This window comes from Malus domestica, chromosome 15 (assembly GCF_042453785.1).
Source record: "Malus domestica chromosome 15, GDT2T_hap1".
Taxonomy (NCBI): Eukaryota; Viridiplantae; Streptophyta; class Magnoliopsida; order Rosales; family Rosaceae; genus Malus; species Malus domestica.
The window spans coordinates 48088643-48115019 of record NC_091675.1 but is presented as its reverse complement, the minus strand read 5'-3'; the positions used below and the strand labels follow the sequence as shown (position 1 = coordinate 48115019).

Below are 26377 nucleotides of genomic sequence, written 5' to 3'. Positions count from 1 at the left end.
CTGATGATATGAGATACTCTTACTCTAGTGTGGCTTGTTTGCAGAGGTATTATTGGGAAGAAAAGAAGCTGAGTATTTCGAGAGACTCTGCTAAGAATGCCCTCTCGGATGTGAAGAAAAGTTGAGCATTTTTTTTATTTGCAGGTCTGCCTGGCTGTGGAGGATGGAGGTCGACATATATAGGAGTTTCCCTAACAACAAGTAGTAGTGTTATTCCTTTACCTTTCTTGGTCATAGTAATGTAGTGGGAGCTGCAAGCTTCACATGTTTTAACTTTGTCAGAGCTCTTTGAAAAAGTGGTATGTGGTATCTGGAAAGCTGATGTTGCGCATGAAAATTGCAAACAAGTTTTATCCAAGGAAATCTGGCTCTCGAAGTTCGGAGAGAGATGCCTCTTCAGTTTTCAAACAAGCAATCCTGTCGGGGATCTGGCTCTCGAGATTCAGAGAACGGTGCCTCTTCGATTTTTGAGAAAGCAATCCTGTTGGGAATCTGACTCTTGAGATTCGGAGAGCAGTGTCTCTTCAATTTTTAAGAAAGTAATCCTGTTGGGAGTTTGGCTCTCGAGATTCGGAGGGCGGTGCCTCTTCAATTTTTGAGCACATAATCCTGTTGGGAGTCTGGCTTTCGAGATTCGGAAAGCGGTGCCTCTTCGATTTTTAAGAAAGCAATCCTGTTGGGAGTCTGACTCTTGAGATTCGGAGAGCAATGTCTCTTCGATTTTTGAGAAAGTAATCTTGTTGAGAGTCTGGCTCTCAAGATTCGGAGGGCGGTGCCTCTTCAATTTTTGTGCACGTAATCCTGTTGGGAGTCTGGCTCTCAAGATTCGGAGGGCGGTGCCTCTTCGATTTTTGAGCACGTAATCTTGTTGGGAGTCTGGCTCTCGAGATTCGGAGAGTTGTGCCTCTTCGATTTTTGAGCAAGCAATCTTGTTGGGAGTATTTTCTCGAATGTGAGTAAAGGTTGGACATTTTTACCAGTCTGCCTTGCCACGAAGCATGAAGGTTGACACACATTAGGACTTTCAAGTTATCAAGCAGTGGTGTTGTTCCTTTACCCTTGTGAGTAAGAATAGGGTAGCTGGACCTTCAAAATTTATGTTTCTAAACTTTGTTAGAGATCTTTGGCAAAGTTATCTGTGGTACTTGAGGAGCTGATGTTGCGTGTGAAGAGTGATGCCTCTTTGAAATCTGAAGAGTGGTGCCTCTTCGATTTTTGAACCAACGGCACTGTTACCCTTTCTTTTATAAGGGCACCAATTGTGTGCAAAAAGTACTTTCTGAGAGTTATTGCTTAGGAATTTTCCCTTTATTTTTGAGCTTAAGAGATTTATTGCACCTTATTTCTCCTTCATCATTTCTGAGAATGTTTGGCCCATCTGATCGTCGTTTTGACTTGAACTTTGGTGAAGAGGCAACCATACCTTCCCAAGACAACATATGGCGCCCATCCTTCTTATCCCCTACTGGTCCTCTTACCATTGGGGACTCTGTGATGAAGAATGATATGACTGCTGCGGTGGTGGCCAGGAACCTTCTTACTCATAAAGATAACAGACTACTTTCCAAACGGTCTGATGAGATGGCTATTAAGGATTCTATGGCTCTCAGTGTTCAATGTGCGAGTTCTGTGTCTAATATGGCCCAATGCTTATTTGCTCGAACCTGCCAAGTTGAATCATTGGCGGCTAAAGTGATAAGTCTCAAATAGGAGATGAGAAGGCTCAAGCATGAGAATAAACAGTTGCACAGGCTCGCACATGACTATGCTACAAACATGAAGAGGAAGCTTGACCAGCTGCAGGAATCTGACGGTCAGATTTTACTTGATCATCAGAGGTTTGTGGGTTTGTTCTAAAGGCATTTATTGCCTTCATCTGCTGGGGCTGTACCGCGTAATGAAGCTCCAAATGATCAACCTTCGGTGCCTCATCCTTCTGGGGTTCTACTCAGTACTGAGGCTCCGAATGATCACCCTCCGGTGCCTACTCTTTCTGGGGCTCTGCCGACTGCTGAGACTTCTCATGAGCAACCTTTGTGAAGGCTCCCTCTTGTTTATTTATTTTGATTTATGTATATGTACATATTTGTAACTTATCGAAGATATCAATAAACAAGCTTTGCTTCATTTCAACGTATTGTGTTAAATACACCAAGGCCTTCTTCACTAAGTTCTTTGAATTTTTTCTTTTGTTGAAGCTTGTATGTTGAAGCTTTGTAAGTGAAGCATGTAGGTTGAGGTAGTGCTCCCTTAATTTCCTGAGTGAGGAAAACTTCTCGGTTGGAGACTTGAAAAAATCCAAGTCACTGAGTGGTCGTGAGACTTCCGAGTATCAAGGTGCAGTAGCATATGGTAGGAGTCCCCCAAGTCTCCGGTCGAGGGAGTTGATGAAGGAGGTGTCTTGCTAGTAGCCAAGTTTCCAAAGTAACAAAACTTCACCATTTTCCTTTCTAAGTGGTAGCCCAAAACTCCTCATTCCTATATATTTGTTTCGAATTTTCAAATTTTCGAATTTTTGAATTTTCGAATTTCCGAAAAAAGAATATATATATATATATATATATATATATATATATATATATATATATATATATATATATATATATATATTAAAGCTTTATAGGTGAAGCTTTGTAGGTGAAGCTTTGTTGGGTAACATGAATTGATTTTGCTTCACACTATCTTGATCAAGATAGTGTGAAGCTTTTGTAGGTGAAGCTTTTGTGTTGAAGCTTTGTAGGTGAAGCTTAGGTGAACTTTTTATGGGTGAAGATTTTATGGTGGGTGAAGCTTTTGTGGTAGGGGAATTTTTTGTGGGTGAAGCTTTTGTTGGTGAAGCTTTTATGGGTGAAGCTTTTGTAGGTGAAGCTTTTGTGGTGGGTGAAGATTTTGTGGGTGAAGCTTTTGTGGTGGGTGAAGCTTTTGTTGGTGAAGCTTTTGTAGGTGAAGCTATTATGGGTGAAGCTTTTGTAGGTGAAGTTTTGTGGTGAGTGAAGCTTTTATGGGTGAAGCTTTTGTAGGTGAAGCTATTGTGGGTGAAGCTTTTGTAGGTGAAGCTTTGGAGTTGAATCTTTGTAGGTGAAGCTTTGGAGTTGAAGCTTTTGTTGGGTACCATGAATTGATTTTGCTTCACGCTATCTTGATCAAGATAGTGTGAAGCTTTTGAGAATTTGTAGTTGTCCTCCATTGATGAAGCTTTTGTTGGTGAAGCTTTGTTGGGTACCACGAATTGATTTTGCTTCACACTATCTTGATCAAGATAGTGTGAAGCTTTTGAGAATTTGTAGTTGTCCTCCATTGATAAAGCTTTGTTGAATTTCCTTTTTTTTTTTTGGGAAACTAGAAATTTGAAAATGTGGGAGAGACAACATATACAAATTTTTCTTCCACACTGTTGAGCAAGAAAATGTGATGCAAGCCACACCTTGTAGTAGTCGAAGGTTTGGATGAACCATATAAATTGAATTTGCTTCGAACAGTCTTGAATTTGCCTCAAAGGTTTGAGAATTGTAGTTGCCCTCCATTGATGAAGCTTTTGTTAGCACCATAAATTGGTTTTGCTTCACACTATCTTGATTAAGAGTGTGTGAAGCTTTTGAAAATTGTGGTTGCCCTCCATTGATGAAGCTCTTGTTGGCACCATAAATTGGTTTTGCTTCACACTGTCTTGATCAAGAGTGTGTGAAGCTTTTGAAAATTGTGGTTGAACTCCTTTGATGAAGCTTTTGTTGGCACCATAAATTGGTTTTGCTTCACATTGTCTTGATCAAGAGTGTGTGAAGCTTTTGAGAATTGTGGTTGCCTTCCATTGATGAAACTCTTGTTGGCACCATAAATTGGTTTTGCTTCACACTGTCTTGATCAAGAGTGTGTGAAGCTTTTGAGAATTGTGGTTGAACTCCTTTGATGAAGCTTTTGTTGGCACTATAAATTGGTTTTGCTTCACACTGTCTTGATCAAGAGTGCGTGAAGCTTTTAAGAATTGCGGTTGCCCTCCATTAATGAAGCTCCTGTTGGCACCATACATTGGTTTTGCTTCACACTGTCTCGATCAAGAGTGTGTGAAGATTTTAAGAATTGTGGTTGTCCTCCATTGATGAAGCTCTTGTTGGCACCATAAATTGGTTTTGCTTCATACTATCTTGATCAAGAGTGTGAAGCTTTTGAGAATTGTGGTTGAACTCCTTTGACGAAGCTCTTGTTGGCACCATAAATTGGTTTTGCTTCACACTGTCTTGATCATAAGTGTGAAGCTTTCTACGAGTTGTATTGTTTGCATTATTACAGAGGGGAAATGTCTGAAGTAGATGCAAGAGGGCTGAATAGCTTGATCTTCGTATGCCATGCACTGAAGTTGTTGTTGGCTTGCAATAAGACTTTGTTGGTGACTATAACTCTTGTTGGGCATAAGTGTTCCCCTAATTGAGTTGTCAAGCTTGAGGGTTTTTGATTATTTGTGAATGCTAGGAGTTCACATGTATAAGTTGTACCACTTGTCTTTTGGTAGGTGGAATGAATGGTGAATTGCTTTCATCACTTGGTTGGTGGTACGAAGGTGAGTTCCTTCACCTTTCATCACATTTCATCACCTGGTTGGTGGCATGAATGGCAAGTTGCCAAATGATATTAGAGTACGGGTTGTACATTTCATCACTTGGTTGGTGGCATAAAGATGAGTTCCTTCTTCACCTGGTTGGTGGCATGAGTGGCAAGTTGCCAAATGATATTAGAGTACTGGTTGTACATTTCATCACCTGGTTGGTGGCATGAAGGAGAGTACGGGTTGTACATTTCATCACCTGGTTTATGGCATGAAGATAAGTTCCTTCTTCACCTGGTTGGTGGCATGAGTGACAAGTTGCCAAATGATCATAGAGTACGGGTTATACATTTCATCACCTGGTTGGTGGCATGAAAGAGAGTACGGGTTGTACATTTCATCACCTGGTTAGTGGCACGATGATGAGTTCCTTCTTCACCTGGTTGGTGGCATGAGTGGCAAGTTGCCAAATGATATTAGAGTACAGGTTGTACATTTCATCACCTGGTTTGTGGCATGGTAGAGAGTACGAGTTGTACATTTCATCACCTGGTTGGTGGCATGAAGATGCGTTCCTTCTTCACATTTCATCACCTGGTTGGTGAGAATAAAGGCAAGGTGTCGAGGCACATTGTTGCAAGTGTCGAAGACACAAAGTATGTTGAACCCTTTCGAAGCACAGTTGGCTTATGTATGGATGTGTTGGAATGTATGATGCTTATGTATGAATGTGTTGGAATGTATGATGTTTATGTATGAATGTGTTGGAATGTATAATGTTTATGTTGATTGATATGAGTGATGCTTATGAATGTTTTGCTACGCATGAAGGGATCCATGCTTTTGATATGTGAATCATGTAGGTTGTAACACTTAGTATCACATACTTTGTGTCAAAGTACGCATGTTGAAGCTCTAAGTTAGAGTATAAGGGTAGGTCAGTGTAGACCAAGTGTTCCAGTGTTAGGAACACAAAAAACTTAGAAGAAGTTGTCTGAATTCCCTCTTCTTTAAATATTTGCCGAATGGCTTGTGTATGCCTTCTTATAATAGCATTTCCTTCAGTACCTAGTCCTCTATTTTGAAAGAGTGAGGCTTGGCCCCATAGTCATAATAGTCGACGGTACGTTCACCCCTGGTTGTCTTGATACGAACTTTTATCCCTCTTGTTGTAATGGGCTTGCTGAGAGTAAAAATTGTTCCTCTTACCAAGAAACAGATGTGTTTGGTGACTTAGCGAGTAGCTAAATGAGGCTAAAGATGATGCAATGGGTGTCTAAATGGCCAATATCTCCTCACTTCGTAGAACTTGACTTCCACTTCCCATTTGTTGATAGGGGTTAACCATATAGGGGTTCCCTTGGTATGTCCTTGGTTCGACGGATGCGTGGTTATAAGCATGTGCCATCACCTCAGAGTAAGTCTTCCAAGTGTTGGCATTGATCATGTACTTGAAAAAACAATCACGTAGGCCTGTCGTGAAGGCCTTGAGGGCGGTCTTGTCATCTGCCTCAGCGCAGCAAGAATATTTATGGCTGAAGCAACCAACATACTCTAGTAGTGACTTATCCAGCTTCTGGCGAATAGTGTACAAGTCATCTGCAGAATGCAAGTGATCGGTCTGGAAGATGTGTTGAGAGACAAACAGTTTCCTCAATTCCTCAAATGAGTCTACTGTCTCAGGTGGAAGACAGCAATACCAGTTTAGAGCTTCGTCAGAGAGGGTCGAGGGGAAGAGAAGACATCGTTCTTCGTCGGTGTGCATCTGATATGCCATGGTGGACTCAAAGAGGTTAAGGTGTTCAATTGGGTCCTCATTTCCAGTATAGAGTTGTAAACTAAGCTTTTGTTTTGTCTTCGCTTGAAGGGGGTGTCGATGATCCTTCTTGTGGAATGGCCAGGCCTGGGTTGGTTCCAGTCAGGTATCTCGGCCTGATATTCGGCCTTCAACTTCTTTACTTCCTCAAAGAGCTGTAGGACAAGGGGGTCATGAGTGGAGTTATGTACCACTGGAATTTTCTTTTGTAAGTCTTCATCGCCTCTTGGAAGTAGGAAAGTTTGAGCATGGGCGTGTGGTTTTTTCTTGGACTCGCCGTACTAACTTCTAGGGCGAGTCTATCGAAATATCTCAGAGTCCCCCATACCTTCATGTTCCTCTGGGACCTGTCATTCCTTCCCTAAATTGGCAGCTGGCCTAGGTCGTGGGAGGGGACCGAGTCTTTCAGAAACCCTTGGGCTATTGATCTCCGAGCATATGTGGAGGGGATTCTCTCAACGTTGCTTTAGGAAGTCTCGACAGTCACGATAAACGGCTTTCGATCCTTCCAACCCTTCTGCAAGGAGGTATCTTCCTCCACTTCTTCTACTTCGGGTCGAAGCATCTGGGTTGAGAGAAGTCTCATGTTGATCAATGTTTTGATGATTAACTCGCTCATCTTCAGGGATACCCATGTCGAAGGGAGATGACCCTCCGTGTTGGGGGGCCCAGATGATGGTTGATGTCCACAAGGGCAACGAGCTCGCGTGTTTGAGTACGCCTAGTTTCGTGGAGCGTCTCAAAGAGCTTCTCATACTACTTATGGAGGACCTCATTCTTCATTGCTATCTTGTTGTTCTGAGCTTTTAGCTCATCGACTTTAGCTTGAAGAGAAACCCTATTTCCTTTCTTCATTCGTTGCTTCGCACTAAATGCAAGAGGGGTGTCATTCTGTGTGTTATGGCTTCTTTCGCTCCCCATGTTGGAAAGGGATGCCTGGTCAAAAGAGAGTGCGTGAATGATGGAAATCAGCTTGGAAAAGCTGAAGAGAGTGGGAATACGTGTTGTTCCCATAGACGGCGCCAAATGTTGATGCACAAAATCAGTGAGGACTTTGGTACAACAAAACGTGTTAAGTTTGTGACCTTAGCTAGATTGCTGCAGTCACTAGTGTGGATAAGTATGCAAATGGATAGAGACAGGGAAGCAAACACAAGATTTACGTGGTTCACCCAGATTGGCTACGTCCACGGAGTAGAGGAGTTCTCATTAATTGTGAAGGGTTTACACAAATACATACGTTCAAGCTCTCCTTTAGTGAGTACTAGTGAATGATTTAGTACAAATAACATTAGGAAATATTGTGAGAGAATGATCTCTATTTATAGAAGAGAGTTTCTAGTTTCCTTCTCACATTGACACGTGTCGTGTTGTGATTGACTTCTGATGTTGACACGTGTCGCGCTATGATTGGCTTCTGATGTCGACACGTGTCGCGCTGTGATTGGCCTCCTAGTTGAAGGGAAACTCTTCTGGGTCCTTGACAGTATAACGTTAACTGGTGCTCAGTAGTTTCGGGATTGGTCAAGTATGGTACAAACAATGTACAACCCACTCGGCAGGCGTTCCAACTTCTTGTGAATATACTTCTGCCCATATTCATACGAAGTGATACAAAGAAATTCAGAACCATGATCTTCAGTGGTTTCAAGATGATATTGATTATCTCGAATATCTCTAACACTCAGCAACGTTCTTCCGGAATGTGGAAAATAGAGTGTCTCCTTAATGGTTAGAATTGTACCATTAGACAACATGATACGTGCCTTTCCGTATCCTTCAATCAGGTTGGATGAGCCTGAGAGAGTTGTCAAATGAGCTTTCTTGGGTATGAAGTTAGTAAAATAATGTCGTTCACACAAGATGGTGTGCATGGTTGCACTATCTGCCGGACAACTAACTTCCCCACTAGACATACCTAGAAATAAATTGATTGAATTGGTCACATACATAAATATAAGTCCATTCATTCAATTAAGCAATTCGAGAAAATAATATCCATTCCAATAACAATCCATAATTCAAAACAAACCAAAACCATACAAATTATGGGTAGGGTCGGCCACTCCCAGTGGGTTTGGCCACTAGGGGTACACACCCTAAGAACATGTCTAATTTATTCATCCATAGGCCCTAACACCTCCTGAAAATCTGATATCTCGATTGATGTAGTTGCATCTTCCAGATGATCCACATGTGCAAAGTTAGACTCACGACAGGAATGATACTTGGCAATAGCCTTAAGGGAAGCTCGGCATACACTGAACGAAAGCTTTGCCCTTGTTCTTGAAGTTTGGGGCCTTAGGGGCGAGTGGTGGACGCTGCTGGGTCTCATTTCTTCCCTTAGGTGCGGCACTCTATTAACCTTGGGGCCGTGGTTGGACTTGCAGCCCATTGCCACGGCCACGATGATTTTTTCGTCGTTTATAGTAGCTAGAATAGGTCGCATGGGCTTCAAGCACAGTGTTCGGGCCAGTGGGTCGAGCTTGATGATTCTTCATCAAAAGTTGGTTCTTCTTTTCAGCGAGAAGTAAAACAGATATTAAATCCAAAAACTTGGTGAATTTATGTGCCCTATATTGTTGCTACAGGACAATATTGGTGGCATGGAAGGTCGAATAGGTCTTCTCCAGGAGATCTGATTTTTGTTAGTTCCACTTTGCAGAATTTCAACAAAGAACAGATTCTACAACCTTCGGAGTTGTATTCATTCATGGACTTAAAGTCCTGGAAGTGAAGATGCTGCCAGTCGTGTCTTGCTTCAGGAAAGTATATGTCTTTATGGTGATCAAAATGGTCTACCAGAGCAAGCCAGAGGGTGCGTGGGTCCTCCTCAGCGAGATACTCAGTCTGCAGTGCATCATGGATGTGTCTTCGAATGAAGATCATTGCAGTAGCCTTCTGAGCTTCATCAACAGGTTTGTCGGTGATAGGTGTCTCGATGGTGGCTCTAATAACCTTTGCAGTTAGATGGAGCTTCACGTCTTGAACCCACTTCAGATAGTTTCTTCCAGAGACTTCTAAAGCAGAGAAATCGAGCTTGTTCAAGTTCGACATTGCCCTAAAACAGAGGGAAAAACGTGAGTAGTCATATGGTAAGCCATAGACATATATCGTATAACATACAAGTTCTATAGACATGTATTGGTTTAATTCATGAAAACTACAGGTTTCATGTGGCATGTTTTGAATGAAAACTTTGGGTTTCAAAGGCACTAAATTTGAAACTACAGGTTCAATTTAGTTTTATGAACGATTAGTTCATAATGAGAGGTTCTTGCAAGAAACACATAATGCAATATACTAATTTGAATATAATGGATTTGAGATTCTTCGGGAACTCAAATGTGAGAGCTTCATTACTACGAAAGTATATGACGGTTCAAAGTATAAAAATAAATTATTGAATCGTGAATGTCCAAAAGTGATCTTCAGGTCAATAATTTTGATTCATTATCAGATTAATGGAATGCAGGTCACTTTTAATTAATTCAATAAATTGGGTCATACAAGGTCGATTGTAGAAGCTAAATAATATTAACATAATATTATTAGATCGAAAATAGAGCCCTAAAAATATTTGGGCTTGGTGCCATGGGTTAGGGGGCACGGGTTGGGTGCCTTAAGTATAAGGCAAGGCCCAAAGGACCTCAAGTGATGGCTGTAGGCCATGGGGTGGAAAAAAATCCCTCAGCCACAGCTGGTTTTTAGATTGAGCCGAAGAAGGGTGCACGAGACGAGGCCCAGCAGAAGCTGGCCTTGTGGGTGTGGTCACGGAGAGCTAACATGGTAGGCTGGTATGGAGAACAAAGGTCGTAATGTGGGCCAGGGTGCAGGTTGCGGCGTGCAGAGGGAATAACCCAGCCAATCTGGCTTGGTTGCATGGCTACGGGCCACTGTGCAAAGACAAAGGGCTACATGCCCATCTCTTTGGACACCAGGCCAAGGCCTAGTATCAGTATGCACAGTGATGGTGCAGTGGGTGTGCCGCACCATGCCCAATTTTCCCTTCTTTTTTTTTCAAATCCCTTAGGGTTTGGCAAACCCAAATTTGCTTCTAATTTAATTTTATACATTGACTCACAAATTCCACATAACAATTTAATTGTGCGATGCATGAAACAAATATATATATATATATATATATATATATATATATATATATATATATATCGAAAGGAAATATAAACATAGAGGGGTTCATGCACCATGGGGAATGTTTTCATGCTTCGTGGACGTTTCAAATATCTTCTTCTATTTTAAGCGTACCTGATTTGCAGAAAACGAATAAGCCTTTGAATTTGGTGGATGATAGCCTCCTCCTACGATGCGTCAATTCCTCAGCTTCTGGCAAGAGAGTGTTGATAACGTGTTGTAGGCCTATTTGATTGAACAATCTAAGGTTTAGAGAGGGGGGCGGCCACAATTAGAGAGAAGAGAGATTGATTTAATTGTGAGGTGCGTTTGATTCACCCCATTGTGCCTTTATTTATAGTAGTAGGATAGGTAAAAACCTTCCCCTTTAGGATTACAACATTTAATAGGTAATCTATTCCTAATAGGAATATAAGGGTCTGTTTGATACCTATTTGAAATTTTTTATCATTTTTCAAAACATTTCTTAAAAACAATTTTCTTTAAAACTCAAAAACTTGATTCGTTTGTGATTTAAAATTTTTAAATCTTACGACTGAAACTAGACAAAGAAATCTAAAAAGAGGGAGTCACAAGAGAAGGAGAAAGAGGAAAGATGAGGAAGGAGGAGGAAATAAAGTAAGAGATGATTGAAGGAAAGAGAAAGAAGAGAGAGGATTAGACGAGATAGAGAGGAAGAGGAGTGAGAGAAAGAATCGAGAAAATGAAGAGAGCAGATTGGAGGAGAAACGAAAAAGGTAATAAAAAAAGAGAGAGAAAGAAGAAAAGAGAGAGATTTGGAGTGAGAGGGGAGGAGAGAGAGAAAAGAAATGAGTGAGTTTAAGTTTAAAAATTCTAAATACTCACTTTTTATGTTTTTAGAGAATATGCTATATTTTTTAGTTAGTCTTGAGTTCAGTTTTTGAAACTAGTCATACCAAACAAGTTTTTAAGGTCTAAAACTTGAAAATTATTTTGAGTCAAAAAAGTTGGATTCAAGTAGAATACCAAACAGGCTTTAAGATACTTTCCTATATCTCCTAGGATTTACACAATCATATTCCTATTCTAAATATGATTGAACATTATGAACTTTTTGTCTTATTTTTTTCTTGTATTTCATCAATTATTATTTTATATATTTGTTGGGCTTTAAAGGATTTTAAGAAAAATTATTATATTATGCATTTAACGACATCATTATCTTTAAACACTGGCCCGAGTTGGAAACATAAAACTTTATTATTTAACTGAAATTATTAATTTATCGGACATTTATTTATTGAGATTTTACGGTAATTTAGGTTTGCCACGAAATGTACAGTTCAGATTTTTTTTCCAATTCACAACTTTCGGGTTTACTTGCAAATTGCAGTGTAATCTGTGAAAAAAAATTAAACTTACAATTGCAAGGACATATCAATTTGCAACCGTAAGGCTGAACTTTACATTGCAATTGCAGTGTCATCTGTTAAAAATTAAACGTAAAGCTCAAGAAAAGAACCTTCAACTCTCCCAACAAATTGAGAAGTGATTTTTCGATGAACAATATTAGATCTCTACCTAGCTAAACTTGTTAGAATTCAAAACTAGGCAAAAACCCCCTCATAATTATTGCTCTGCTACATTGTATTATGAGGTTCAGTTGATGTTCTTCCTAATTGGTCGTTGTTCTCAACGGAATAGGATCCTATCCGGATCCTCTTTGTAAAGATCTTAGGGATCAGTTCATCTTATCCGTAAATCAGTCATTCTGCGGGCAGAAATCATTTTGAATTTTTTTATTAAAATTTAACACAAACAATACTTAACAAAAGCTAGACACACGATGTACAATGAACACAACAACAACAACAAAAAAGCCTTTTCCCACTAAGTGGGGTCGGCTATATGAATCCTAGAACGCTATTGCGCTCGGTTTTGTGTCATGTCCTCCGTTAGATCCAAGTACTCTAAGTCTTTTCTTAGGGTCTCTTCCAAAGTTTTCCTAGGTCTTCCTCTACTCCTTCGGCCCTGAACCTCTATCCCTTAGTCACATCTTCGAACCGGAGCGTCAGTAGGCATTCTTTGCACATGAACCTCTATCCCTGAATCTCCATCTAATTCTCCGTTCTTTTGCAAGATAGATCCTAGGTAGCGAAAACGATCGCTCTTTGGTATTTCCTGATCTCCGATCCTCACCCCTAACTCATTTTGGCCTCCATTTGCACTGAACTTGCACTCCATATATTCTGTCTTTGATCGGCTTAGGCGAAGACCTTTAGATTCCAACACCTCTCTCCAAAGGTTAAGCTTCACATTTACCGCTCTTGAGTTTCATTTATCAACACTATATCGTTTGCGAAAAGCATACACCAAGGAATATCATCTTGAATATGTCCTGTTAACCCATCCATTACCAACGCAAAAAGGTAAGGACTTAAGGATTGTTGATGCACAAAATCAGTGAGGACTTTGGTACAACAGAAAGTATTAAGTTTGTGATATTCGCTAGATTGCTCCGGTCATTAGTGTGGATAAGTATGTAAAAGGATAGAAACAGGAAAACAAACACAAGATGTACGTGGTTCACCCAAATTGGCTACGTCCACGGAGTAGAGGAGTTCTCATTAATTGTGAAGGGTTTACACAAGTACATAGGTTCAAGCTCTCCTTTAGTGAGTACAAGTGAATGATTTAGTACAAATGACATTAGGAAATGTTGTGGGAGAATGATCTCGTAATCACGAAACTTCTAAGTACCGAAATGTGGTATCGTCTTCACTTGCCTTATCTGTCTCATAGGTAGATGTGGCATCTTCTCTGGAAGTACTCTTCCTCCATCCAGGGGTGGTATCTTTAACTGGTGGAGATGCACAAGGTAATGTATCAATTTCACTTGAAGCTTACTTGTAGTTTCAGGCTTGGTCAAGCGCGATACAAACCATGTAGTAAAAGTCCCCCAAGTCGCCGAGCTAGGGGATCTACTGAAAGAGGTGACAGACAAGGTAAGCAATCAGAGCTCCAAGCAATCAGTCCCAGATCAGAAGTTTGATTTCGAGTTCCGACTGATTGTTCTCATTCTCCCTATCTTGCAGGCAGCATGAAGGATAAAGAAAAGAAAAATAAGAATAGATGATATGAGATATTTTTGCTTTTGAAGAAGTAACTTTTCACAGGCTTATTCTTGAACTGGGCTGGAGGGTTTTCTGGTTTCCTCCAGAGTATAAGGCCGACTGAAGAATTTGAGGGTCAAAACAAGTCCATCAAATCTAGAGTACGTTCAACCCTGCTGATATGGGATACTTTTGCTGTTGACAAAGTAGTGGATGTATCGGCACGTGTTCTGTTACGTTTGTCTCCACATGCTTCCTTGTATCCTTCTCACTTTCTCTATCTGTTCCTCAGGCAGATGTGGTATCTTCTCTGGAAGCATAAGATGTTGAAGATGAGTACTCGAGAGCAGTGCCAGGTAAGTAATCAGGTAAGGGGTTCCAGGCAGTCAGTTCCTGACTGGAAGCTTGATTCCAAGTGCTGACTGATTGCTCTATTTCTCCTTGTCATGCAGGTAAGAACAAGGCTAAAGGAAAAGACAGGGAAAAAGCATGATATGGGATACTCTTGCTTTTAACCCTGATGATATGAGATATTCTTGCTCTGGTGTAGCTTGTTTGCAGAGGTATTATCGGGGGGAAAGAAAGCTGAGTATTTCGAGAGGCTTCGTTGGGAGTGCCCTATCAGATATGAGGAAGGGTTGAGCATTTTTGTAGGTATGCCTGTCCGTTGAGGATGGAGGTCGACATATATAGAAGTCTCCCTAACAACAAGTAGTAATGTTATTCCTTTACCTTGCTTGGTCATAGCACGGTAGTGGGAGCTGCTAGCTTCACGTGTGTCAGAGTACTTTGAAAAAGTGGTCTGTGGTATCTGGAAAGCTGATGTTGCGTGTGAAGATTACAGACAAGATTTATCCAAGGAGATTTGGCTCTCAAAGTTGAGAAAGCGGTGCCTCTTCAATTTTCGAACAAGCAATTCTGTCGGGGATCTGGCTCTCGAGATTTAGAGAACGGTGCCTCTTCGATTTTTAAGAAAACAATCTTGCTGGGAGTCTGGCTCTTGAGATTCGGAGAGCGATGTCTCTTCGATTTTTGAGAAAGTAATCATGTTGGGAGTCTGGCTCTCGAGATTCGGAGGGCGGTACCTCTTCAATTTTGGAGCAAGCAATCTTGTTGGGAGTGTTTTCTCGAATATAAGTAAAGGTTGGGCATGTTTGCTAGTCTACCTTGCCACGGAGCACAGAGGTTGACACACAGGGACTTTCCAATTATCCAGTAGTGGTGCTGTTCCTTTACCCTTGTGGGTAATAATATGGTAGCTAGACCTTAAAATTTATGTGTCTAAACTTTGTTAGTGCTGTTTCTTTGCTATTCTTTTACCCTTCTTGGTCATAGCGATGTAGTGGGAGCTGCAAGTTTCACGTGTCTAAACTTTGTCAAAGATCTTTGGCAAAGTTATATGTGGTACCCATAAGCTGATGGTGCGTGTGGAAAGTGGATGATTGAACAGTAAGATTCACATGCTTTCTACTTCACCATAAATCTTCAACAGAATGCCCGTAATTTCAGCAAAGCTGAGTGTGCATGTGACAGGTGCTGACAAGGCTGAAAAAGCAGGTGCCTCTTCGATTTCTAAGATTGGCTCTTCGATTTCTAAGATCGGCCCTCGTAGTCTCTGAGCAGCCCAGCTTTTGAGAAAGCAAGCGCCTTTTCGATTTCTAAGATCGGCCTTCGTGGTCTTTGAGCAGCCCAGCTTTTGAGAAAGCAAACGCCTCTTCGATTTCTGAGATCGGCCCTCGTGGTCTCTGAGCAGCCCAGCTTTTAAGAAAGCAAATGCCTCTTCGATTTCAAGGCAGGCGCCTCTTCAATTTCTGAAGCTCCATCGAGTGCAGATTTTTATAGAGGCTGGCATTAAGTTCCAAAGCACACTTGAATCTCCACCAGTAGAAGCTCCCTTCTTGCACTTCTAAGATCTTGATTTGTCCGACCTCTTCTCTCTTCAACACCTTTGAAAATGTCTGGCCCCTCCGACCGTTGTTTTGACTTGAACCTTGTTGAAGAGGCAGCCACACCTTCTCCAGACAACATATGGCGCCCATCCTTCTTATCCCCTACTGGTCCTCTTACCGTTGGGGATTCCGTGATGAAGAATGATATGACCGCTGTGGTGGTGGCCAGGAACCTTCTCACTCCCAAAGATAACAGACTACTTTCCAAACGGTCTGATGAGTTGGTTGTTAAGGATTCTCTGGCTTTGAGTGTTTAGTGTGCAGGTTCTGTGTCTAATATGGCCCAACGCCTATTTCCTCGAACCCGCCAAGTTGAATCATTGGCGGCTGAAGTGATGAGTCTCAAACAGGAGATTAGAGGGCTCAAGCATGAGAATAAACAGTTACACCGGCTCACACATGACTATGCTACAAACATGAAGAGGAAGCTTGACCAGATGAAGGAATCTGATGGTCAGGTTTTACTTGATCATTAGCGGTTTGTGGGTTTGTTCCAAAGGCATTTATTGTCTTCGTCTTCTGGGGCTGTACCGCGTAATGAAGCTCCAAATGATCAACCTCCGATGCCTCCTCCTTCTAGGGTTCTGTCCAGTACTGAGGCTCCGAATGATCCCCCTCAGGTGCCTTCTCTTTCTGGGGCTCTACCGACTGCTGAGACTTCTCCTAAGCAACCTTTGTGAAGGCTCCCTCTTGTTTGTTTATTTTGACTCATGTATATGCACATGTCCAAACCACCGTAGTCGCATCTTCTAACCGGAGCGTCAGTAGACTTTCTTTGCACATGTCCAAACCACCGTAACCGATTTTCTCTCAGATTTCCTACAATTTCGGCTACTCCTACTTTACCTCGGATATCCTAGGAGTAGCCGAAATTGTAGGAAAGCTGAAAGAAAATCAGTTACGGTGGTTTGGACATGTGCAAAGAAAGCCTACTGACGCTCCGGTTAAAAGATGCAACTACGAGACAGAGGTTCAGGGCCGAAGGGGTAGAGGAAGACCTAGGAAAACTTTGGAAGAGACTCTAAGAAAAGACTTAGAGTACTTGGATCTAACGGATGACATGACACAGGACCGAGCACAATGGCGTTCTAAGATTCATATAGCCGACCCTACTCAGTGACTTGGATTTTTCAAGTCACTGAGTGGGAAGTTTTCCTCACTCGGGAAATTAAGGGAACACTACCTCAACCTACATGCTCCACTCACAAAGCTTCAACATACAAGCTTCAACAAAAGAAAAAAAATCAAAGAACTTAGTGAAGAAGGTTTTGATGTATTTAACACAATACGTTGAAATGAAGCAAAGCTTATTTATTGATATCTCTGACAAGTTACAAATATGTGCATATACATGAGTCAAAATAAACAAACAAGAGGGAGCCTTCACAAAGGTGAGGATGTGGAGAGGATTCTCATCCATTCTCAAGGAACCATGCTTAGCCTGATACCCATATGGTGATGTTCCAGCCTAAAATGGGTTGATTTTGCCTTCTCCTCGGTTTCCCTTTTGTGTTAATGGTAGGCTGTTTGTTTTTACTAGCACTTATATAGATTTCAGTCTTTTACCTTCTATTGCAAATATTTGTATGCATGCTTGCTCTTTATCAACGGAATGCTTCATATCGATTTACTTCGTCTCTCCTTTAAAGAAAATAGTTATCAAACATGCCCTAAACGTTTAAAGTTTATATTTTTAATTTATAGTTTACACTAAAAAACTTTGGAACAAAAAAATAAGTCAATTGAATTAGTGGTCTATCATTTTTATGTAGTTTATTTGAATTTGAACTTTAGTTGTACTTTTTTTTTTGTTACATTATCCTTGTCTTCATTTTGCTTTCACATTTCTCCAATTTATCAGCTAAGTTGAGATTTTCATCCATTTGTGACACATCCTCTCATATGAAAAAACTAACACAAGGATTTTTGCCTTTAAGAAATGGTTTTCACACTTCCCTTTAACCTTTTGTACTCCCTTGCTTTGAAAAAAAAAATAAAAAAATAAATATATATATATATATATATATATATATATATATATATATATATATTTGAGAGTGCAAGAGGTGAATTGGGAGTGCAGAAACCACTCCCCATGAAAGATTAGGTAAGGTGTTAATTAAATGAAGTCCCTTAAATGAAACTATAAGAACGAAAATACAACAGAAAAACTATAGGAACGAAAGTAAAAATCCGAGTAAACCATAGAGACTACTAGTGTAGGTTAGCTTTTTTGGGGGTGTCTATGAAGAAATACGCTCAGGTAACTGGTGACACCAAATGACAAACATCTATTTAAAGGTATGGAGTTTTGAACACGTGGTGAACATCCAATAAAGTGGCGACACCACTAAAAATGTGTATTAGTTGCAAGAGATAATCTCTTGCCTCTAACACTCTAGGTGGTTAAATATGGTAATCCGTCATTCATCACAAACCAAAAAGTTATGATTCATGTACCCATGAAGAAAAAGTCATAATTCAACAAACTAAAATTTACTTTTGCTTTCTTTTTCTTTTTTTTCTTTTTTTTTTACCGAAAGCAAATAAAAATACCTACGTGAAAATCACGCAGCCTCCACTCTAACCTTTTGATCCTTTTAAATTCGGAAAGAGATCTACTCTAAATTTCTATGTCTGGAACTCAAGGACAGAGAGAAAAAGAGATTTGGATTGTTCAAGTTTTTGGATTTTTGTGAAGTGAGCTAGTGGGACGGATTAATGAGGCCCGTAGGATTGAAATTGAATAATCTGAATCTCTTGATTCACGGACTCCAAATACAGAGATCTATAGTGGATCTCAATCCTTTAAATTCGACTATTTTCCAAAGTGAAAGTGTATAGATAGCCTCAAAGACCTTGGACTAGGAGGAGGCGTAGGCAAGATAGCTTTCTAGGAGGCGGACTGATCTTTTGAAATCTATACCTTTGATTTTATGTTTTGTTCTTTCAGCTTGAAAAAAAATGGAAATATTCATACCCGCCAACTTGGACCGACTTTTAGACTAGTAAATTGTTTCTGCTTCAATAGAACAATGTCATTATCGTAATCATTATGTATTCGTTAATGTTCATAAGAGTGATAGCATAACATATCCTTCGTTGTGATGAATCATTTGGGAGGGGTTGCAATGAATTAGTTGAGAGGGAATTATAGGATTTTTACCACCTGCAAAAGTAAGAATAAAGACATTTAAAAATACTTGTAAGAGAACAAGGTAATTGTAGTATAACAGCTCAAGCAAGATCGCTCTCCACAGAGATTGATATGAATAATTTGTGTTTATACCGTACTTAGGGCCTCCGTATTTAGACCTCGTATAAATACTCGGGGACTCATATGTAATTATGTAATAAAGGAAGGAGCAAATATGTAATTAGGGGAGGAGCCCTTATTCTATAAAAGGGCTTCCTCACCCTCACAAACTCTAAGCCTCTCCTATCTAGAGCAAAGCTCTCACACTCTCTTCCTCACAAATACTCTCAGAGAAATACAATCAGTGTGGACGTAGTCCAAACCTTGGGGTGAACCACAATATAATTTGCGTTATTTACATTCCATGCAGATTCACGGTCGGATTTACGTTGTTCTAAGACCTCTGGTTTTGTGCATCAACATTTGGCGCCGTCTGTGGGAAATGACACAAAAAGCTATGTCGGTTCTCTCTCAATTTTTCATCTCACCACCATGGAAACCTCACCACACTCCACCGTGAATCTGCAAAATCACACAAGAGGGACAAACAAGGGAGCAGGAGGCTAATCTGTTCAGTTGCCACAGAAAACTTGATCTGACAAGTTAAAGAATCCAAAGTGGCTGCACCAAAGGAAATATTTTTGAAGGATTACAAAATGCCTGACTACTACTTTGACTCGGTGGACTTGGACTTTTCACTGGGTGAGGAGAAAACAATTGTTGGTTCAAAAATACATGTCTTCCCCAGGGCTCCACACCAGGTGAACTTGAAAATTACTTAGAGGGCTAATGGATCAGAGAAGAGGCCGCATCGAGCAGCAGCAGCATTAGCCGCTCTTAACCATCAAAGTCGAGCTCGAGCAGCTCATCATCTCCATTTCTGTTAGAAAACCTCGCTTCTTTCTTAGACAATTGTTCAAACACTCTCTCTTCTTTTCCTCTTCTTTATCGTCGAGCTCGCCGTCGTGCCACATCAGACGTGTCACCATCGTTCCGGTAAAGTACGCGCCGTCAGCTCCAGACTCTAACTTCCACCGAGAGCTCTCACGCCTCAAATCGCTCCGTTCCAGGCTCGCCGACAGCCATTCGTGCCACCAGTTGACCGTTGAAGTCACAGAGACAAGTTCAACTGAGACTAATGTGATTAGGAAGAAGAAAATATGTGTGGCTGGTGCCACTGGAAATACTGGTAAAAGAATTGTTGAGCAGCTGCTAGCCAAGGGTTTCTCATTTAAAACCAGAGTTCGGAACTTGGAGAAAGCGAAAGCTAGCCTTCCCTCAGACAACCTAGCTCTTCAAATTGTGATGGTAGATGTGGCAGATGGTTCTGCTAAGTTAGTAGAAGTGATAAGTATTGATTCAGAAGCCCTTAAAAAATTTCCCAAAATTCTCAGGCTTTCGATCGTCTCGATCCACCCAATTCCATGGCCATCACCAATGGTGCCTCTCCGAGAGCTGCGGACGCTGAGAACAGCTTTAAGAAGATCAAGCCCTAGCTCGCATCGGGTTCGGGCCGGAACTTGTTGCAGGGTCCACTTCTCAAGCGAGAAAGCAAAGATACTTGATGATGGATATAGATGGATGAAGTATGGTAAAAAAAACAGTGAATATACTCATCACCACCAATATGAAGGTCCTCACGGTCGGGGCAGTCGCGACCCAGATCCCATCTCCTGCGAATACCACGAGCACTGGTGGAAAACAGGAAGAAGATAAGTTTTCTTATCAATATTTCTATTATTATTCTCCTTTGTGTTGTCTGCCATCTGCCAAAAGAAAGAGAAGAAATAGGAAGGAATTATAGGTGGTGGTGCTGCCCTTCTTTATGCCTCAAAAGAGCTGGAAAAGTTGGTGATTGCCAACTTCGATCAAAAGATAGGTTCCCATTTTCTGAGAAAGCAAAAGAAGATAAAAAGAAGCAGACATAATTGCAGTGGTGTTGGCATGCAGAAAAAGGAATTATGGGCGTGACCCATTGAGCAGAGGGTCGGATTTATTTTTGTACGATGTAATTTATTTTTCCTATCTTTCGAAGACATTTGTATAAACCCCCTCAGAGGGTAATAAAAAATAAAAAATAAATAAAAAAAACAGCAAAGCCCAAAATAAATGGGCTGGAATGTTGTGTAGAGGGCGAAGGCCCATAAGCCCAAAATAGCTCCAACCAAGCGATCAAAAGTACGCCCAGTACTCCAAAATTATTCGGCAACCTGCCGCTATTACCACCAACCAGGTGATCAAAAGTACGCCTAGTACTCCAAAATTATTCGACAACCCACCGCTATTACCACCAAACAGGTGATGAAATGTACAACCCATACTCTAATATCATTTGGCAACTAACCATTCATGCCACCAACCAGGTGATGAAATGTATAACCCGTACTCTCCTTCATGCCACCAACCAGGTGATCAAAAGTACGCCCACTACTTCAAATTATACATGAGCATAACTCATGTCAATCATACATAAACATTCATGAACATCACTCATATCAATCATACATAAACATTCATGAGCATCACTCATGTCAACATCCATGAGCATCACTCATGTTAAACAACATAAACATTCATGAGCATTACTCATGCTAATCAGCTTCAAAAGCTTCATTTACAAAAGCTCTAGCTTCAAAAGCTTCATTTACAGAGCTCCAACTTCAAAGTTTCACTTGCAAAGCTTCACCTACAAAGCTTCAGTGCAGGGTATACAAATACCACCTCCGAACAACCGCCACTTCGGCCCATACATGGATTCAATTTGAAGTCTCCAGCCAACAGACTCTATTGACCGAAGACTTGGGAGACTACACCATACACCATATATTGGGCCTCAACTGGGCCTCATGAAAAATACTTAGGGGACTTAGCCCATTATTTATGTATTAAGGAGCGAGCCCTTATTCTATAAAGGGACTCCCTCACTTTCATTAGAGAGCACCCATTATTCATGTACTGAGGAGTGAGCCCTTATTTTATAAAAGGGACTCCCTCACCTTCATTAGAGAGCAACGCCGCCAGCTGAGCAACCGCCTCGCCGCGAGCATCACTCCTAGCCCATCACTTATGTATTGAGGAGCGAGCCTTTATTCTAAAAAAGGGACTCCCTCACCTTCATTAGAGAGCAACGCCGCCAGCTGAGCAACCGCCTCGCCGCGAGCATCACTCCTAACCCATCACTTATGTATTGAGGAGCGAGCCCTTATTCTATAAAAGGGAATCCCTCACCATCATTAGAGAGCATCAACTCTAGCCTATCATTCATGTATTGAGGAATGAGCCTTTATTCTATAAAAGGGACTCCCTCACCTTTAAACACCACAAAGCCGAGCCAACCAAGGCAACATAAGCCACGAGCCGAGCAGCCTCGCAGCATGTGCTACTTCTAGTTGAGCATCATTTCAAATTGAGCACTGCCTCATATCGAGCATCAGTTCAAGACAGCATCTAGTTACTTCAGCCCACACATGGACTGAATTTCAAGTCTCCAGCCAAAAGACTTTTTTTACTGAAGACTTGGGGGACTACTGTTTATACCATACTTAGGGCCTCCGTATTTAGACCTCGTATAAATACTCGGGGGACTCAAATGTAATTACGTAATAAAGGAAGGGGCAAATATGCAATTAGGGGAGGAGCCCTTATTCTATAAAATGGCCTCCTCACCCTCACAACCCCTAAGCCTCTCCTATCTAGAGCAAAGCTCTCACACTCCCTTCCTCATAAATACTCTCAGAGAAATACAATCAGTGTGGACGTAGCCCAAACCTTGGGGTGAACCACGATACATCTTGCGTTATTTACATTCCATGCAGATTCACGGTCGGATTTACGTTATTCCAAGACCTCCGGTTGTGTGCATCAACAATTTGTATTTAAACTAATCCTTATTTCATCATTTAAAACAAGTTTTGAAAATGTTTTAGAATTGTGAATTAAAATAAAAAGATATAAAATAATTAAAATTGATTTTAATGAAAACTTGGCAACAAAGAGAAAATAAAATAGTTTTGGAAAAATCAAATGTAAAAAGCCCTAGGGTTTAGCCGTCGCCATTAACAATCCTATGTAGTTCTACCAATTACTTATGAATTATACAAGTAACTTTGAAGGTTAGGTTTTTCTTATGCATATTCTCCTTGTGATATCAGGCAAGAACTTATATCTAACATGCAATGGGTCTGTAATATTCAGATCAAATGTAAATATACAAGACTCATTAAGCTTAGCAAAATCCTTTTGAAAAACCATGCAACCCTTAAGAGCGTGATATTCGCCCTAAGTGAATTATAATTATCAATCACAAGAAGCCCTACTAAATCATTTGGAGATATTCCGACCGAGCTACAACCAATTACTTGTATAAACAATGTAATGGTGGCCAGTCATCAAGACATATAAATAGTTTAAACACGAAGATTAATAATTCAAAGAAAACATGCATAATTTCATAAGCAAATTGATAAGAAACTACATATTCATGCTAAGCTGGTGATCGCCCTAGCAAAAGGAATTTATTGAAAAAGCAAAATATTATTAAAAGACTGGATGGAAAACACCTTGAAAGAAAAATATATATCGTCAAAGCATAGCCAAGTTCTCCAGAATGATATTTAGAGAACACTAATGTACAATACACTATATTTAGAGTGCTTTATTCCTTATCCTACCTAAACAAGGCTTTCTAATAAATCTGGAAATCTAAGTAAAATAATAAAATAATAAATAATAGATTTCCTATTTAAACTCAAATTTGGACGATAGAAAGAATCAGACTTTTGACCAACCAAACCAACTTTGATTTGGTCCCAAAAGCTATCTTTTAAAAGCTTAAGACATCTTTAACAAATCATTTGAAGGAACCTTCTTCAAAATATGACATCTTGACCTTCAAAATACCCAAAACGTCCAGAAATGTCAATTTAGGAAAGCTAAGCGCTGGACCTTTTCTTCTTCACCACGGTCAAACGGCTGTGGATTAAATTTTGGAATTTTGATATAATCATCACAGATCTACTCCAATTGGAATTACTCCAAAATTTCTTCATTTGATCACTTTTTGCTCAAAGTAGATTTGCATGTCGTACAATTGAAATATATAACAAAGAATCAAAATTCAACCAAAATAACCATAAATAATAACTAAAAATAGGACAAAATATATTATAATATATAGTTTTCAAAGTTGGGAGTAGGGCCAATCGTAAAGTTTTAGAGTAGGCGATGAACCTCTCAGCAAATCACATAAAGAAGTTTTGTTATGATTATTTGAATTTTTTTTTTCTATAACTTATAGGTGGAAGGAAAACATTGTCATTTAGAATTATTAAGCAGTGAGATGAATAGGTCACATTTGAAAAAAAAAATATTACTCTTTTATTTTGGGAACGCTGAAATGAATTTAATTTTTATTCTCTGAAACAAGAATTGTGCAAATGATTTATAGCTTTAGTTGGTTATGCGTTTAGTTACTCGCTCCCCAATATTGCTTATGAAACGAAAATTAGCTCTTCGGCAGTGGTGTAGAATCCATTTTTTTAATTGATTTTTTCTCAAATGGCTAAAGATTAGCTCTTCGACAATGATTGCATGCGAGGCACCTACCCTCTTCCGAAAGGATGAGGACCATTACAGCCATAAAAGATTATGCGAGTCAGACTACACATCAAGACTCGAACTATAGCTGCCAAAAACAACCTACATTTTCCTAGATCTTTTTATTTGTCTGGCTACTTCTGAACATGGGTATCTATATAGTTACTTGGTAGTTTGTGTTAACCTTCAACCTTTGAAGAACATCAATGGAGTTTTCTATGTAATCTAGAGAGAGAGAGAAGGAATTTGAGAGAGAGAATTATAGCTGAAATATCCTTTTGTATTCAATGAATTCTTCTTACAATACATAATACAAGTATATATACATGTGACTTCCTTACACATTAAGTAATCTCTACTAATTGTTTTAACTACCATAACCACCTTATTCCTTCATCTTTTGACACTTGTCATGATCTGACAGTTCTTTATCTTTACATCCCCCCTCAATCATATGCTTGGAGGAACCAAGCATAAGATTAGAACAATGATGCTGAAACAAAGGTGCAGACAGTCCCTTTGTTAATATATCTGCAAACTGTTCTTTTGATGACACATGATGCATAAGAAGATCTCTGTGAATGACTCGTTCCCGCACAAAATGATAGCCTATTTCAATATGTTTCACTCTTGAATGAAAAATAGGATTAGACAATAAGGCAATCGCTGAGATATTGTCATAATAAATGACTAATGCAATGAAAATTGGGACACACAGATCATATAATAACTGCCTTATCCATCATGCTATCTCAGCCGCTGCTATGGCCAATGCTCTATATTCTGCCTTTGTGGATGACCTGGAAACAGTATGTTACTTCTTCGATGCCCAAGAGATTGGACTCAAACCAAAATAGACAATGTGACCAGAAGTAGATCGTCGATCATTTGGGTCACCTGCCCAATCTGCATCACTATAGGCCTGTAATTGCAACTTTCCAGTTTGAAACTGAAGACCATAATGCAAAGTGCCACTGAGATATCTTAAAATGCGCTTGACAGCTACAACATGGGAGTCCATAGGGTTATGCATAAACTGGCATCATTGATTGACAAAGAAAGCTATGTCAGGCCGTGGAAATGTCAAGTATTGCAAGGCTCCTACAATGCTTCGATACTGGTGTGAACTGTGATAAGGAGTACCCTCTGATTTAGACAACCTATGATAGGGCAAACATGGTGTGACACAAGGTTTTGAATCTTGTAAATCAACCTTTTCTAGCATATCCTTGATGTACTTAGTTTGTGAAACAAAGAGACCATCAGGCTGATATGTGATCTGCAACCCTAAGAAGTAGTGTAAATGTCCCAAATCTTTCATGTCAAACTCCTTAGTTAAAGCTATGATAACTGCATCAATCAATTGAGATGAGCTTCCAGTTAAGATAATATCATCCACATATAAAAGAAGAACCACAGTACCATGATGAATGTGATACACAAACAATAATGGATCTGTCAGAGAAGCTTTAAATCCCAATATTGTTAAGAAACTTGTAAACTTTTCATTCCAAGCTCGGGCAGCTAGTTTTAAACCATATAGTGACTTGTGAAGTTTGCAAACATAATTAGAAAGATGATATGAACTTTCAAAGCCCTGTGGTTAAGACATGTACACTTCTTCGTGCAGATCTCTATGAAGAAATACATTATTCACATCCAATTGTCTCAATGACCAGTTAAACTAAGCTGCTAATGCCAAAATTAACCTAACAATGGTAGGTTTTACTATAGGACTGAAAGTCTCACTATAATCCACACCTTCCTATTGGCTATAGCCTTTTGCAACTAACCGGGCTTTATATCTTGCCACTGAGCCATTGGGATTGGTTTTGATTCGATAAACCCACTTACAACCTACTAGATTTTTGGTAGGTGGCAATGGAACTATAGACTAAGTATGCTGAGATTTTAATGCAGTGATCTCTTCTTCCATAGCAACAATCCATTCTGGTATTTTACTAGTAGACTTAAAAGTTGCAGGTTCTGAAACTTGAACAGAAGACTTAACTGTAGCTGAAAACACCTTCTTCTTATATATGCCACTCTTAG

At 40.0% G+C, this 26377-nt stretch overlaps 2 protein-coding genes across 2 annotated transcripts; both read right to left on the bottom strand.

Annotated features, from left to right (window-relative positions):
* Positions 1–8930: 8930 nt before the first annotated feature.
* LOC139191973 (uncharacterized) lies at positions 8931–9413 on the bottom strand. Its single transcript, XM_070813014.1, has one exon. The coding sequence runs from the start codon at positions 9411–9413 to the stop codon at positions 8931–8933; it is 483 nt and encodes a 160-aa protein (XP_070669115.1).
* A 15726-nt stretch (positions 9414–25139) lies between these two features.
* Positions 25140–26146, bottom strand: LOC108169502 (uncharacterized mitochondrial protein AtMg00810-like). The gene is made up of 3 exons (XM_029093520.1): positions 26119–26146; positions 25539–25780; positions 25140–25361 (listed from the first exon to the last, which is right to left on the bottom strand). Exons 1-3 carry the CDS (start codon positions 26144–26146, stop codon positions 25140–25142), a joined length of 492 nt encoding a protein of 163 aa, XP_028949353.1.
* Between the last annotated feature and the right edge of the window lie 231 nt (positions 26147–26377).